This window comes from Calidris pugnax, unplaced genomic scaffold (genome assembly GCF_001431845.1).
Source record: "Calidris pugnax isolate Ruff unplaced genomic scaffold, ASM143184v1 scaffold269, whole genome shotgun sequence".
In the NCBI taxonomy this organism is placed as follows: Eukaryota; Metazoa; Chordata; class Aves; order Charadriiformes; family Scolopacidae; genus Calidris; species Calidris pugnax.
The window spans coordinates 1,401,343-1,418,608 of NW_015091347.1; the positions used below are offsets into that span (position 1 = coordinate 1,401,343).

A 17,266-nucleotide genomic window follows, 5' to 3' on the forward strand; every position below is an offset into this window, starting at 1 on the left:
AGCCGGGGTCGGGGTGGGGAAAGATCAGTGGGCAGAGTGAGGGGGAGGAGGAGGAGGAGGAGGAGGAGGAGGAGACACTGCAGCATGCCTTGGGCTGCTGCCTTCCTCTCCTGTCCCATCCAGGCTGCCACCCAGCCAAGGTCACTGCCAAGGCCACCGCGGAGACTCCCCTTCCATCCCCAACCAGTGGCCTTGCTGCAAGGATGATCCCAGCCCATCCCGGGGCAGGGAGAGACAGCCTGGAATAACATTCCTTTGGATGCTGTGCTGCTCTCTCCTGCTCTCTCTTCTGCTTTCTCCTCCTGCCCTGAAGCTCTGCCAGTGCCAAGCCTTCCTGTCCCTTCTCCCTCCACTTCATCCTCCACTTGACTTCTCCCTCCGCAGCTCTTCATACGCGTGAGGTTTCCCCTATGGCCATTACCTTTGCAAAGTGGTCCCCAGAAGAAAAGTGGCAACCAGGCTGTCCTGGCATCAGTATGAACGGGGCTTTGAGCAACCTGGTCTGGTGGGAGGTGTCCCTGCCCAGGGCAGGGGGTAGGAACGAGATGATCTTTATGGTCCCTTCCAACCAATCATTCCATCATTCGATGCCCAGTTAGAGCCCATGCCCTCAAGGGAAGGCATGGAGCAGTTTCCAGGTCTCTCCAGCAGGACCCTGATCTGTGTATGGTGGGGGAAGGTGGTGGAGGGAGAAGCTGGCAGGGAAGCTTTCGTCTCTGTTAAGCACAATGAGCTTAACATTAGGGCCATGATGATCAATATCCTTAAGCTTGCATTAGAGCCATGGATGGCTTCATGACTTCACAGCATCCGAGCAGTGAATTAAGCATCTCAGAATCATAGAATCATGGAATCATTTAGGTTGGCAAAGGCCTTTAAGATCACCAAATCCAACCATTAACCTGGCGCTGCAAAGTCCACCACTGAACCATGTCCCTAAGGCACTAAACCATGTCCCTGAGCCACTAAACTATGTCCCTGGTGACACCTCCAGCCCTGTGACACTGACCCCCTTCTCCAGTGCTGGGGTCCAGGATGCCCATCTGCACATGATGCTAAGGGAGGTCCCCTGGGCTGGTGGGTACCAACCATCTTCGCTTCCTTCGCTTCCTTCCCAGCCCCTTCTCCTTGGGTGCTGAGTGGTAGGGGGCTGCTCGACTGCAGCCTTTCCCCATGCTCCGGCTGGGAAGGATGTTGCTGAGATACTTGGGAAGAGGAGAGAGAGAGCAGGTAGAGGTGAACACAGCACATCCTATTTCAGGAAGTATTTTTGCATACGCTGCACCAGACTCCTACCTTAAGGGCAGGAGAGCTGCCTCAGCCCCTCTCCTCAGCCCCAGTGTGGTCTCCAGTGGGACAACTGGTTCTTCAGGCACCTATAAAACCTCTCCACGAGGTCATTTTTTCCTGCTTCTTCCCTCAAATAAGGTCCCTTTCTTAAAACCTAAAGCTGGAGGTTTAAACCCCCCCCGTTTAAAACCCCATCATGAAAAATTAAAACAATTCTGGATATTTTTTATTCCCCACCTGAACGTTGCACCCCTTTTCTCTTCTCACTTGCTTTCATCGGTGCTCTCCAAAATTTTGTTTGCTGCTAAAGCGTTTAAATGCTTATCATGTAAAAAGAAGAAGAGAAACCGAGCACCAGTTGGAAGAACTGAAAGGCCTGTGACACCAATAAGTGCTTGGCAGAGATGATTAGGCTGATGAAAGAGCAGAAATGCCACTTTCAAGTTAGCAGATAGACAAAAGATCATCATTACCCGGCGCGATATTAAATGGGAGCTTTTCAAAGCAGACAAGTTTATTTCCTTAAACGGGAATCAGAGCCGGCGTTAGCAGTTTTGAAGTGAAATGCTCCGTGGAAGGGTGTGCGTGGCTCCTGTTTCTCAGTGATTTAGTGAAGCCCTCCAAGAGACACACAGCTCGCGTGGCACGAGCCTGTCTTACAAAGCCCTGAACGTTCTATCACAGCATGACTGTGATATCACAGCCCCTCAGGACATTGAGGTGCTGGAATACGTCCAGAGGAGAGCCACCAAGCTGGTGAAGGGTCTGGAGAACAAGTCCTACGAGGAGAGGCTGAGGGAACTGGGCATGTTGAGTTTGGAGAAGAGGAGGCTGAGGGGAGACCTCATTGCCCTCTACAACTACCTGAAAGGAGGGTGTAGAGAGGTGGGTGTTGGCCTCTTGTTCCCAGGGAATCATGACAGGAGCAGAGGAAATGGTCTGAAGTTGGGGCAGGGGAGGTTTAGATGAGATATTAGGAAGAATGACTTTACTGAGAGGGTGGTCAGGCCCTGGAACAGCCTGCCCAGGGAGGTGGTGGAGTCACCATCCCTGGAGGGATTGAAGAAACGTGTAGATGTGGCACTTCAGGGCATGCTCTAGTGCCCAAGATTGTTGGGTTGTGTCTGTCTGTGGGTGGGTGTGGGGTGGGTGTGTGTCAGTGGGGTTTTTTTTGGGGGGTTGGTTTTGGTTTTGGGGTTTTTTGGAGTTTTTTTTTTGTGGTTGGACTCGATGATGTCAAAGGTCCCTTCCAACCATGAATATTCTGTGATTCTGTGGTCAAGGAGCCTCGAAGCTTTTGCTGTGTTTTCTCACAGCCCAGTTTTTGCTTTCCAGGCTCAGGAGCCTGCAGGCAGAAGGCAGGGGGATGCTGTGCCACGTCCTCGGGTGGCTCACGGGCTTGTCGCTGTCTCTTTGCAGACCCACCCCTGGTAAACTTATCCGTGGAGCCGCAGCCGGTCCTAGAGGACAACACTGTCAAGTTCCACTGCTCTGCCAAGGCCAACCCTGCCGTTACCCAGTACAGGTAAGGTGCTGCCCCACTCCCTGGCACCGTGCATCTCACTCAATCCCTCTGCTGAGACCTTCCCCACCCCGCGAAGTTATTTCCTCCAGGTGCCTCAAGAGCTCTCAGCAGCTCTGGCTGCACTTTCTGGTGGGTATTCCTCTTGCTTCGACATCTATCGCTGCTGGGTGGTTATTCAAACCCATCCCCATGGTCTCTGCTGTCCTCCAGAGGGGGGATGTCAACGGCTGGAGCCAGACACGGTCCCCGATCCCCACAGAGCAGCAGAAACCTGCCGTGGTGTGGTCCCTCTTCCCAACATCCCTGCTCCGACGGCTCCCCGACGCTGCTCTTGCCTTGATGATGTTGTTACGTGTTGAGAGGCTCCCATTGCCTCTGCCATGGGCTGTCTGCTACGTTCTCCTGCATGTAGAAAGTCCTCGGTCAGAGATTCATTGGCGCTTTGGAGTGGATTAAGAGGCCTGGCACCGAGCTGGCGGAGCCATCTGTTTGGGGACATAACGAGCAAAGCAGGCTGAGTGAAAAGTCTATTATGGGAAAATTCCTTTTTTTTTTTTTTCTGCATACTCTTTTATGCTTCAAACAATACAACTCCATTGCCATCTTCATGTAACCCTTAAGCAACCGCCGTAAGCCTCTCTATCCCCAGCAGCGTGGAGCAGAGCTCAGAAGGGGCCAGAGCAGAGGTGCCTGGGCTGGAGACATGGGGGGGACACAGGGAGGGGGCTGTCTTTGAGTGGGACAGTCTCCTTGAGTGGGTTGTTATGACATGGGACCTTCATTAAGAGCTCCAGTGAGCTTGGAGCAGGGCACGGGCAGTTGAGAGGCTCAGTTTGGCAGTGATGAGGCTGTTTCAGGAGGAGAAAACGCATCACTTTCAACTCCGAGTTTCAGCATCAGTTGGACTTGATGATCTTAAAGGTCTCTCCCAACCAAAACGATTCTATGATTCTGTGATTTCTATGCAGTAGGTCTGGGATGAAGGTGGTGCATGGGCTCCCTGCCTGCACCCCTGCACTGAGACAGTCCCAGCCTTCCCTTGACCACTAGTCATCAAGACACTGTAGGGCTGCCACCACTAGAAAACACCCCTTCTCTCAAAGGTTTCTCTGAGTAGGCAAAAAGGAGGACTCAGAAAGGCCCCCACATGTTCGGGCCAGCAGTGTGGCCAGCAGGGCAAGGAGGGAATTCTGCCCTTCTGCTCTCCTCTCTTGAGACTTCACCTGCAGTGCTGCGGCCAGCTCTGGGGCCACCAACATCAGAAGGACATTGCCTTGTTGGAGTGAGTCCAGAGGAGGCCACAAAGATGATCTGAGGGCTGCCTCAGAGACCTGGGGTTATTCAGCCTGGAGAAGAGAAGGCTCCAGGGAGACCTTGGAGCCCCTTCCCATACCTAAAGGGGCTCCAGGAAAGCTGGGGAGGGACTTTTGATCACAGAGGGGAGCGATAGGACGAGGGGGAAGGGTTTGACACTGAAAGAGGGGAGATGGAGATGAGATCTGGGGAAGAACTTCTTTGCTGTGAGGGTGGGGAGAGCCTGGCCCAGGTTGCCCAGAGAAGCTGTGGCTGCCCCATCCCTGGAGGGGTTCAAGGCCAGGTTGGAGGGGGCTTGGAGCAACCTGGTGTGGTGGGAGGTGTCCCTGCCCAGGTCAAGAGGGTGGGACGAGATGATCTTCAAGATCCTTTCCAACCCAAACCATTCAATGATTTTATGAAAAATATGGGTATGGAAAGCAGAGTGGGTTGTCATCACCCTTTGGGAGCACATCATGCTGGTGCCTGGCTCCAGCTCTTGGCCAGGAGGGCCTGCGTCTGGGCCAACACAAAGACATTTCACAGCAACCAGGTACACCCTGGTCCCACTACAACAATCAGCCACTCCTGACTCCTGCCTTGAAGTTAGGAGCGTGCACACACAGGCGTGCAATCAGTTCTGTTTTTCCAACAGCGTCAGTTGATAATAACAGAGGAGGCACCTCCGGGGACAGGTTACCATGACCCACCTCCTGTTAGGCTCGTACAGCTTAATTAGTACAATTGAATTTGCTGGTAGGAACGATTCCTTCCGGCTGGATATCTGCTATCGGCACAAGAAAGCAATAATTGTGTTCCCAGTTACACAGAAGAGTTATTAATTTGAGAAGTCAATTAATGTCAAAGATACAAATAGCCCTGTTTTCATATTTACAGTTAGAAGGAAAACGAAGTGCGTGACAATCTGGGGAAGGACCTGGGCAAACGTCCCACGTGGGTCTTGCACCGTGATTGATTCCAGTGCAGTCGAAGGCAGAACAACTGCCTTTGGCTGAGAAATCAGGTGGTGGCAAGAGCCTGGCAAAATTTCTGCTCCAAAGACAGGGCACCAGGCGTGATCCTCAGCAGCAGGGGCTCTCACATCATCCCTGAACCCACCCTGGGCTGATCCCTGGCCAGTGGAGCTGCCTTGAAGGCTCTCGTTGGGGTTTTCTCCTTCCTCTTGGGTGTTTCCACCCTCTGGGTACATGGTCCTCCCTGGCCAAAACAATGCTGGGTTGCTTTTCTCCACCAAATAGCAGATGGACCCACCACGCTTCTCCCATCTTTGGTGCCTTCTCATCAGTGCAGGGTCTTTGCTGTCCCCTGAAGAGGCAGATGCTGCCCCCAGCCACCTCCTTTCCTTCTCCCCCATCCCAAGGCCACGTGTCTTGTCACCCGTCCTGTTCCCTGAGCACTGGGATTTCTGCTTTGCTGCAAAGTGCTTCATGATTCCTTCCATGACAGACTTTGCTATCAAAACTAATTGCGCTTTTTTTTTCAGGTTTTGCTTTCTCATAAAAGGGATTTTTGGGGGGAAAAGAGAAAGAGAGAAAAAAAAAAAAGAGGCATGAAAAATTGAGGCACTTTGGGTTTCTCATTTCTTAAGTTCCCTTAACATGTTAACATCACACAAGGCTTTTTCCCTACCACTGTGACAAGCAAACAGGATTCAGCAGCGCTCGGCGGGGCTTCCTTCCACTTAATGGCTCTGATTGATTGAGAGGGGTATTCATTTCCCTTCCAAAAGATCCCAAAGCTCTTCACTGACTATGTAAAGGCAGCAGATGTTTCGGCACCGAAGCTTGGAGTCCTCTGGAGTGGGACATCCAAACCAGGAGCCACTGACTAGGAGGGAAAGTGTCTGAAACGGCAGAACGTGAGCCCGATGTCATCCCCAGGGCTACTCGGGAACCCATCACTGGCAAAAATGAACTTATTTTGCCTTAAAAGCAAACAATACAGAGAAAGTGTGATTTTTTTTTTTTTCCTCTGCAGGGAGAGAACCACTGTAATGTATCTCCTATGGCTTCCCTCCTCCTCAGATAGAGATACCAGATCTTGGTCTTCAGCCGACACTTATTTTTAATACTTCCCAATATGTTTGTCAGAGTAAATAGCTCTGAACACAAAGGAGATACGTCTAAACAACATAAATCCCCTTTTCTGGGCATAAATCCACTTCTTGCTCCACAGAGCCATCCCTGCTTTGAATACAGGAGCAAGCTCTCACCTTGCTGGAATTTTCAAGGGGTGGTTAAGTTCCTCAGAGGATTTGCACCCCAGGATTTTCTGCCTGGGAGGAGCAACCAGGGTGAAGCATCTCGCTCAAAGATGCTCAGCTGGGAAGCTTCCATGAGCTTTAACTTACTGCTCATTAGCAATAAGCTAAAGCCAGTCCTGGAGCTTTAAGCACAGGCTCTTCATTAGGGCAGTAAGAAGCAAAATTCACCAAAATTTCCCAGGAGGCAAAAATCTCCACCCAAGCTCCCCCGGAGAGAGTGTAGCTTTGATGAAGTCAAGGCGGCTGTTTTTTCCTTGAGAGGTTTTCTTCCCGCTCTCTTATATAATACATCACACACGTGGGGGTTTTAATGTGAGGAAAACCTGGTTAGAAAGGAGACCTTGGAGCGATCTGCTCCCAGAGCCCGAGCGGAAAGTTCCAGCCTGCGCCGCATCTTCTCTTCTGATGGGGGGGAATTAATGACATTTTGTCAAAATTGACAGGTTTCTGCGCAGTGTTTGCCCTCAGTAACATTTTCTAACGGGAGAAAAAGCCAGAACCCTTCTGCCTTAAAATTTGCTCGTGTCTCGTGATGCTGTGGGGCAGGCAGGGCTGTTGCAGGGGGGTCCTTTGCTGGGGACACGGTTCCTCTGCTTCTTTTCTCAGCCAAGCACACCCGGCAGCTCAAGCTGGAGCTGAAATCCCAACCTTCCTCCCTCCCTGGCAGCGACGATGCCTTGACAAGGAGCATCTTTTTCCCCAGGGGGTTTCGTTCGCCCACGATGTCACCTGGGCTGTCACTTGCCTTTGGACACAGGACAGGCTTGGGGACAGTGAATGGGGGGAGTCAGGCAGGGGGCTGGGGAGGTGTCGCAGTGAGGCATGAGCGGGGTGGTTTTGTCAGAGGGATGAATTAACCCCGGCAGGAGGGTTTTTTTGCTCATTTGCATATATTTCTTCTCGCCATATAGAGCAACCTTTGCACTGACATGTCCTATGGCCTCCATAGGGTCTTACACCCCATCTGGCCGGGGTTTATGCCATCTCCACCTGGGGTCGTGTTCCCCTTTGGAGCTGAAGAGCCGCTCAGCCCATCGAAACGCTGCTCCACAGCCCCTAGCCACCGCTGGCATGGCATCTTCTGCTCCAGAAAGACTCAAGGGGACCTGGGCTGTGTGGTAGCTCCTCCATGGATGTGCCCCCAGCCGCTTGAGCACCCTGGGCATGGGGCTGGAAGCCCAAAGAGGTTCCCTGGTGGCCCAGCGACGGTGGGGAAAAGCCACCCCTTCCTCCCTCCTTGCCTGGAGCTTCTGCCTGCCTCTGCCAGCTCATTTGCAGGCAGAGCATCACGGAGAGGTGGTGGTGCCAGGCCGGGGGAGCTGCAGCAGCAAACGGCTCCACCAGGCATCCAGCATATGTGCGGGCAACCCGCACCGCCTCCTCTCCCTCCAACAACCCACTTCCCACCCGCCTCTGCCTCTCGGCGGACAGATCTGGGATGGGGAGGGGGGGAATTTGGGAATTTACTGACTTTCTTTTGCTGCAAGCGAGCGGGCAAGAAAGGGAAAGCGAGAGAGAGTAATTAGCTGTCGCCGTTGTTCTGCCACCTGTGATGGCGGGTAAAATTAATGGAAAGCAACAGAAGTCGGGGCTACGTGAACCGACTCACAACCAGGCCGCCTCTTTGCTCACTTCAGATCTCTCTATTTGCCAATCTTCTCTTGGCTTTTGATGTCTGTTGTGTGTCTGTGGGGTGTTTTTTTGCTGTTATTATTTATCACTCGCAGTAAGAAAGAGAATCTTTAAAGTGGCAGAAGAAAATGGGAAAGTTTAATATTGCAAGAGGCAGAGTCCCTCAGCCTTTTGGGCTCCTCCAACGATGATTATTTTTGCAGAGCGATGGGGAGTTGGTGCAGGCAGGGCAATAATACATATCTCACTCTCCCGCATTGATACAGTGCTCCCAGCCCCAGGGCCAGCAGAGACCTTTGCAAATAACGTTATCTTTGTAGTCACGGGGCTGGGGACATTTCAAGCCACCCTCCAGCATCAGCTGCAGTTCTGGAGACCGTTGCACTTCCAAAAGTAGGGGTGGGACTGATGGACAGACAGACGGACAGAGATGGAAAGAGAGAGCTATCCCTCCCCAGCTGCTGAAGAGCACCTGGCACTAAGTACAGCAGCTGGGAACAACACACACAGCTCTCCATAGTTGTGTGGGACACGGCAGAAGATGGAGCTGATCCTGCAGCAGAAGGTCAGGAGGAGCTGGGCAGCCTTTATTTAACAGCCACCCAGGGGATGGTGCTACACCACCTCTTCCCCACCCTGTAGCAGAAGTGGGGATTGCATTTTGTGTGGACCAGGCAAGCTCCACCTGCCCCTCTTGGGCTGAAGCCGAAGGTGCCACCTCCCCAAATATGGGTGAAGGTCTTCCCACATCAACCCGCTTGGTCAACTGCAGCTGCAGGTCAAGGCTTGAGCCACCACCTTCCCAGGTGACAGGGTCCCAGGTGACAGGGTCCCAGGTGACAGAGCTCGGAGCCACCCATGGTGTCCCTCTGTCCTCAGCCCCACTGTCACCACCGCAGAGCTTGGCTTTGCAGCGGGAGCGTTGTTTGTTTGTTCGCTCAGCGGGCTCCGGTCTGTAGAAAAGACCTTCTTGTTTGGTAAACACTGTTTTATCTTTGAACCAACAGGATGCTGCTACTCATCAAATATTAATCCAAACTCAACTGCTTCTTAAAGAGGTTTTCTTTAAAGGCGATGGGGCTCGAATACACCTGATGGGAGACGGTGTCCTCACCTCCCTCTGCCTTCATGCGGGTGAAAAGAAAAAGGTGTGACTTGTTGCTGTTGCAAAGGGGCAACAACGGGGAAGAGATGTAGTGCTGGGCCCTTTCCTCCAACCTGCTCCATGGGGTCCTGGCTCTGGTTCGGATACAGGGTGGGCATTTCCCACCCAGCCTCAAGCAGAAATGTGGATGAAGAAGATCCTCGAGCACCTTTGGTAGATCTGATGCCTGCAAGAATCATACATCATGACTAAGTACAGGTCTGAGAGTATTTTGGCTGCTGGTCTTGGGGGAGAAAGTGGCAGGTTCGATGAGGTTCAGGTAGATATGGAAAAAATGCACCTGATGTCAAGAATATCGAAGAAGAGAAGGAGAAAATAACGATACACATCAGCTGTGCCTTGGCCTGCCTGCCTGACACTGTGCCTTCTCAGTGTCATTTATTCCATGCAGACACATTCCCATATTTTGTTTTAACAAACCCAGAGGAGAAGTTCAAACTCCACAGAGCATTGCTGCTCTTTTTAGTTTGGGTCTCGCCTGCAGAGTTCCGGGACCTGCTGGCATCTTACCAGACTTATTCATGAGATGCTTCAGGCTGCCATGGAGAAGTCAAGCTCTCTGAGAGCACGTGCCCCATGTCTTGCTGGAAGTAGCACCGCCGCAGCTTGAAAGTTTGCTCAGACACTTGAAGCAGCTCCCTTGTGGCTTTGCTTTGCTACGTGGCAAAGAGCCGGTCGATAAGAGCGTGTGCTGCTGGGTGACACCAGGTGGAGGAGAAGCAAAGCCAAGAGCATTACAAATCGGGGAGAGCCTTATCAAAGGGATGGGGAATGGAGGAGGCAATGAGCAGATGGCCAGCCCTTGGATGAATGATTGCACCTTTCCTGCCCCAGTAAATGCATCTCGCTGGACCAAGTGATTACTGGAAGCACATCCATCATCAGTCAATCAGTCATGGGCTCAACTCATAGACCCAACGTCTCCAAAACAGATCTCCAAGGCAAGAGAAGAGACAGCCCCTGCCCTTGGCATGTGTCTATGGCAGAGGAGGAAGCCCAGACTGAAGGTCAGCAAGTCACTGATTCATGTGCTATACCCAGGGTTTCCCACCCCGAATTCCTCACGCTGCCTCCTCAGGGATCAGACCTGTTTGGATGGGGTCCCCCATACCAGAGGGCTGTTCCCACAGATACCTCTGAAGCAGGATTCAGGTGAAGACAGTCGGTGAGGTGGTGAGGAGAGCTGGGCTGATAGGTGGATGCATCCTATTTCATCTGATCATGATGAAGCCACAAGTCTCATCTATAGAGCTGAGGAATTCCGGTCTTAGGGAAGGAAGAGTCTTGGGGATCTTTTTCTACTTCCAGGACCATTGAGCAGAAGCATAAATCATTCCAGGCACTGGGAGAAGATCTCTGTCTTCCAGCTAGCTCTCCACAGCTCCTTTACTTGGTCAGCTGGGCTCCTGGATGTGCACAACAGCTCTGTTCCCGGGTGGAAGGCCAGGGGAAGACATATTTGAGGTTTAATGTTCTTCCATGACACCAATGTTGTCCCTGCCTCTTCCATTTAGCTGCTGCAGAGTATGTTCACAGATCCATAGGCTGTAAAGGCCAGAAGGGATTATTGGACCGTGGGAAGCTGATGCAGAGATTCAGGGCGATGCATTTCATTGGCAACTTTTGACAGAGAAGTGGCAAATGATGCATTTAATGGGCACGCCTGGCACTGCCAGCAGCCAAGCCACAGCAGTGGCCATTTTCCCTATTCTGGCACTGTAAGACCTAAATACGCTTCAATATGAAATTCAGATGGCCTTGAAAAATGTCACCTGAGAGCTGGTGCGTTTGGTATGTTACCCGTTCATGAAGGGCCCAAGATAAATGTGAACATCCCCCCCGTACCCTGCACCCCCTGGAGTTTCTGATAAGTGAGACCACCGCCTAATTGGCACATTTTTTTGTCTCCCCAGCAGACTCTGCCAAGGAAGGGGGATCACCAATGTTAAGCTCAATATTAAGCTCTTATTAAATGACAATCCCATCTCTATTAATATTTAAAAGGGACTGTCAAGGGTTTGAAACACACTGCAGAGCAGCCAATGACCACAGATGAGGTGTGAGGTCCATGGGCACGCTCCCCCATGTCCATCAGGCTCAGTGTCACAGTCATAGGGGAGAAATACCCGGACATATCTGCTGGGGACTCCAAGGGGACCCAGAGCAGCCCCACACGGTTCTGCAGAGCCTCATGTGTCCCTGCTGACCAGGAGGCTGCAGAGAGATGACACAGGCACCAGCCTACCAGACGTCTGGTCCGGGCAAGAGGCATCTCACCATCTTCAGGTGGAACAGCCACTCTGGTTTTGCAGCCATTTCTTGGCACGCTTAGGATATTCTCCCCCCAGACCCGCTCCCTCCTTCAGTCCAGCTTGGGGAAAGCGCTGATTTATGCCAGTGTGCGAGGCTCTCCTTGGTTTTGCTGCCTTCCTCCCCCCTGCTCCCATCTGCTCCCTCCTCCTCCAACGGCCGAGGCTGCCGTCTGTCCAGCGGCAGGACGCTGTGAGTCCATATGCCATCCCCCGGCAGGGCTGTCACCTCTCCCGCTGCCTCCCGCAGCCAAACTCGGGGAGGGAGGCAAGAGAAGCCGGAGCGGCGAAGGGGCCCGCAGGCATTTCACAGCAGCAACGGAATAAATCTAATTTATAGACATAGCAAAATGCAGCTAAAGCGGGAGTTGAAATGAATGCAAAGCACACAGAGGTCTCAAGTTATCGGCACTGTAACATTTTTCCTGACTATCTCTGTTTTCCTGCCCGGGTTTGTCTTTGTAGCTTCCTCCCAGACAACTGGACCTTTGCTCTGAAGTGAAAATGAAAGCTGGGGAAAGAAAAAAAATAGCAGGAAATGAATTCTTCAGATCTCCTTCGTGATGCATCAGCCCCATCTGCCAGCTCCCTCTGACAGGGAGCTAAGTGTGGCTGGGTGGCAGGCAGAGAGGGAAAGACAGGCTCTAAAATAAATAAATAAAGAAGTAAAATAAAAGGCACAACTATCCCTGCAGCTGGGAAGTGAGGCTGAGCTGCCAAGGGGGCTCTGCCAACGCAGGAGGCTCCAGGTGAGGCTGGGAAGATGAGGTTGGAAGAGCCTCCCTTCGCTCCCGGAGGTGTGAGGACAAGGAGATTTGTCTTCCCGTTCCCTGGCTTGTCAGGGTAATGGGAACAAGCGGGTGGGAGATGTTCGGAGGCAGCTCGAACTAATTAGGAGAGAGCGTAGAGGAGAGAGAGTCTGATGGCTGGAAAGGGAAAAAAGAAAAGGGGGAGGGGGAGGAAAGCGCTTTGTACTTTTGAGCACCGCTCCCTGATGTAGAAATGATTAAAGGTACCAAATGAAATGAGTGATGAAGCAGCCAGCCCAGACTGCTGCCTTGGATGGAGCTTCTCCAACCGAGGGGGATGCCGGAGTGTTTTGTTGGCATGTTTCAGGAGAGCTCACCGAAACACGGGGCTCACCATGGTTGTGGCCATCCCAGCCAGGACCACCAGTGCCCTGTTGGGAAGGAGTTGGCAGCAGCCTCACGAGTCATTAACAGTCTTCAAGGCTTTGCTCTCACACACTGCAGTTTTCCAATGTTGGAGTGAACCCATCTCCAAAGCCTCTCGTTTCCAGGCAGACTTTGGACTCCAAAGACCGTACAGTTTGCTACCAAGCAAAGCTGCACATGCACAGCATTCTCCTGGAGAAGCTGGAGAATCGTGGCATAGACAAGTGTGTGCTTCACTGGGTAAAAAACTGGCTGGATGGCCATGCCCAGAGAGCTGTGGTTAATGGGGTGAAATCTTGTTGGCTGCCGGTCACCAGTGGTGTCCCCGAGGGCTCAGTTTTGGGGCCAGTCTTGTTTAATGTCTTTATCAATGATCTGGATGAGGGGATTGAGTGCACCCTCAGTCAGTTCACAGACAACACCAAACTAGGTGGGAGTGTTGATCTGCTTGAGGGTTGGAAGGCTCTACAGAGGGACCTGGACAGGTTGGATCAATGGGCCAAGGCCAATTGTATGAGGGTCAACAAGGTCAAGTGCCGGGTCCTGCATTTTGGTCACAACAACCCCAGGCAATGCGACAGGCTGGGGGCAGAGTGGCTGGAGCTGCCCAGCAGAAAAGGACCTGGGGGTGTTGGTGGACAGCCAGCTGAACATGAGCCAGCAGTGTGCCCAGGTGGCCAAGAAGGCCAAGAGGCTGTAGAGAGGTGGGTGTTGGGCTCTTCTCCCAAGGCAATAATGACAGGAGCAGAGGAAATGTTCTAAAGTTACAGCAGGGGAGGTTTAGATGAGATATTGGGAAGAATGACTTTCCTGAGAGGGTGGTCAGGCCCTGGAACAGCCTGCCCAGGGAGGTGGTAGAGTCACCATCCCTGGAGGTATTTAAGAAACGTGTAGATGTGTCACTTCAGGACATGCTCTAGCGGCTGAGATTGTAGGCGGTTTTTTGTGTGTGTATGGTTGGACTTGGGGATCTCAGAAGTCCTTTCCAACCATGAAGATTCAGTGGTTCTGTGGTTCTTTCACACCTCCGTAGGGTTCAGGGAGATCTGAAGGTTGTGTTTTCCCAGACTCATTGGTCACCTCTCCTTCAAGACAGGCTCATGGTGACTGGGAAGGTGACTGGGAAAGGAGTATCATTGGCCAGATCTCCTCTCCCTTTGCAAGGAGAGGTGGCAGCTCCTCAAGCCTAATTTAGCAGTCTTTAATCTGAGTTATTCCAAACCACACTCGCCACTTCCTTCATACGTTCCCCCAGGATGATGGGTTGATTTCACAGAACGAAAAGCCTTAAGCAAATCTTGTCACACAAGAAAATTGATTTTTCAAAACTGACTTTTACAAGATTACTGGCGTTTTTTTCCCCCTCATCTTTCTTCTATATCGTTCCCTTCCAGTCTCACGAGGTGGCTTCAGATCTAAGGAAATTAGAGATGCTGTGACTAAATTGAAAATGTAAAAAAGGGGAGAAGGAGGAAAAAAAAAGACAGTCGGCACCTCCTCTCCTGCTGCCTCTGAAGGATACGGCCACGTGTGCTTCTACTTGAGAAGTAGCAGAGATGCCTCCTTCAATTCTCCTACTGCCATAACCTCTGTGCGATGTCAGAAAGGAGTCTGTCTGAGTGTTATGCCAGCATCTCACATGGAACATCCCCTGATGGGTGTTCCTTGGTGATCTCAAACTGGATCACAGGGTTTTTTTTCTTTCTCTCCCTCAATCCCTCCATTTTATTTTCTCTTTTGGAAGAAAAAGAGAGTTTCCTCCCGCCGCTCAATTCAGAGACATCTCAATGTGTTCAGTTAAAAAAAAAAGAAGAGAGAGGAAGAGTTGCCTTGAAGTCATTTCAGACAGCTTAAAATATGCTAAGCTTTTGTGTTTCTGCGATATAAATAATGAATCCTCTTACAGCTTCCGAGCTGGGAAAGACGTTGATTTAAGAGGCCTTCAGCTCCGTTTGAGGTTTTTCTGCTTTCATGCCAGAGGTGGGGATGTGTCCAGGGACAAGCGAGATGTGAGTGATGGGGAGGGGTGTGCAAGAAGGAACCAGGACGGGGACAGGGGTTCTACCCACCTCAGCCCTGCAGGTGCTTTGCTGAAGGATTTCACTTCTTTGTTCCTTTATTGCAGTTTTCAGGTGCTGAAGAGGGGTTTAAGTGGAGGACAAAGCCATTAGCACCTACTATCACCATTTCTGTTCTGATGAACTGGGTGATTGCAGTCGGTATCAATTATTGTTCATTTGCCTAATTCCCCAGCCTTGGAAATGTCTCTGCTTAAAAGAGCTGTCAGGATAGCTACAAAACGTGGGCCAACATCCATGGCATGAGTATAAGAAAATCCAGAGGATGCCAGCACCCAAAATCATAGAATCATAGAATCATAGAATGGTTTGGGTTGGAAGGGACCTTAAAGATCATCTCATTGCAGCCCCCTGCCCTGGGCCGGGACACCTCCCACTAGAGCAGGTCACTCAAAGCTCCATCCAGCCTGGCCTTGAACCCCTCCCGGGATGGGGCATCCACAACTTCCCTGGGCAACCTGTTCCAGTGTCTCACCATCCTCATAGTAAAAAATTTCTTCCTGATATTTAATCTAAATCTCTTCTCTTCCAATTTAAAACCTTTGCCCCTTGTCCTGTCACTACACTTCCTGACAAAGAGTCCCTCTCCAGCGTTTCTGTAGGCTCCCTTCAGGTATTGATAGGATGTTATAAGGTCTCCCCGGAACCTTCTCTTCTCCAGGCTGAACAATCCCAGCTCCCTCAGCCTGTCTTCATAGCAGAGGTGCTCCATCCTTCTGATCATCCTCGTGGCCCTCCGCTCGACCCATTCCAACAGGTCCATGTCCTTTCTGTGTTGAGGACTCCAAAGCTGGACACAGTACTCCAGGTGGGGTATCACGAGCGCAGAGTAGAGGGGTAAGCGCAAAATAAACACAGTGTGTCCTCCTGGCCCCCCAGGAACTCATGTCCCAGTGATTTCCCCAGTACACATGACTGGTCTCGGACACCAGCATTCAGAGGGCTCATCCTGCCACGTGTAGGCTGTTGGCATGTGGATGTGTGCTGAGCTTGGGCAATTGTCACATAGGCTTTTCCAGGCTGGGGTCACTGGGAAACAGCAAATCCAGGGGAAAGCAAGGAAAAAGCAGACATGAGCTGAGCTGGGGGCGGTTCTAGCAGGAGAGATTTCCCCCAGCAAAGCTGGATGACTCTGGGAGTCGTGGTGAGGACGCCCGGCATGAAGTCATCCTGGCACACTTGTTTGGTGTAGGCAGCACCAGGTCTTGTAAAGCCCATCCCAGATTCTGGTCTCATCCACAGGATGAGAACATGGACTAACTCTGGTAACTTCAGGTCTTGAAGTTACGCCTGGGTTTCTGTCCCTACGCAAACTGTCTCTGGAAGCTGTTGGCAAATATTAAAGCAAAGGAAGAACACAAACTGTTGGCTCTGGATTAGAAGACCATTTGTCTGTAAAGCATCAAGCCATGCTCACTGCTCAGCTCTGCTTTGCTATTGAAGTGTGTAATTAAGGACTTAATGGTTTTTACTTCTGGAAACTTTTATTTTTATAGTGCTGTTTCTGGCTGTTTTATACAGAAGTGGGTAGATAATCTCATAGCTCTTCTGGGTCAGTCTGTTGTACCAGCGTGCAGCCACATTTGATTATTTTTTCATGATGTGGCCGTGAAGAGCAGTGTTGTGACCAGGATAGTCTAAGGGGATTCAAGAGGCTTGGCCAAGAACAGTGACTTGAGCATAAGTTTGGGGATGGATGGGTAGAGGAATGGATGGAGGGATGGATGGATGGAGGAATGGAGGGATGGAGAGATGGATGGATGGATGGATGGATGGATGGATGGATGGATGGATGGATGGACGGATGGATAGATGGAGGGATGGATAGAGAGATGGATGGAGGGATGGAGGGATGGATGGAGGGATGGATGGATTTCATAGCAAAAAGATTAACAGACCTTTTGCTGAACTTCCCCACCCATATGTTGCCTGTATATTTGCATTAGCACAACGGGAACGCAGTTCTGGATATGTCATTTATTATTCCTCCTCATGAATTGCCAGATCCCCAAGTTACTCACAGTTCAGCCAGTGGGAGCCCATGTTGGATTACACAGAAATTGCTGCCCTTGGCATCTTCTGCAAGAAGATTCCCACATAATTAGGACTCAACCCATCTTCACCTGGGGTGCGCGCCTCTGAGCGCGGTTGCCTGTGTTGATAATCTTAACTTGAATCATTTGATCTAGACACCATTCAGCCCTGAATAATTAACTGTTCTGGCAGGACCAGCCAAGGAACCTGCCAACAAAGGAGTTGAGCATCACACCAACCTGAGGGTGTGCCAAAATTCAGACAGATAGAGCCTAAAACGTGAGCCTGAATGATGGGATGGCAACAGCAGCTGTGATGGGGAAGAAGGGCTTTTGGGGAGACTCCACGAGTTTGCTTGGAGCTGGGGTTGGAAAGTCAGAGGGAGCTGGCTCAGGCTGGTGGGCTCCGTGTCCAAAGTAGGGTTGGGCACCCTCCTTGAAGAGTTAATATAAACCTGTCCTGAGGTCTGTCTCCTCTCTCC

The 17,266-nt window shown here is 51.3% G+C and overlaps 1 protein-coding gene across 2 annotated transcripts in view; it reads left to right on the top strand.

Annotated features, from left to right (window-relative positions):
- KIRREL3 (kin of IRRE like 3 (Drosophila)) overlaps nucleotides 1-17,266 on the top strand; it is a 266,584-nt gene that overhangs the window by 212,629 nt on the left and 36,689 nt on the right. For both annotated transcript variants that reach the window (XM_014961052.1, XM_014961053.1), the window contains exon 7: nucleotides 2,710-2,815. In XM_014961052.1, coding sequence (XP_014816538.1) covers nucleotides 2,710-2,815 — 106 coding nt within the window. The remainder of the gene's footprint in view (nucleotides 1-2,709; nucleotides 2,816-17,266) is intronic.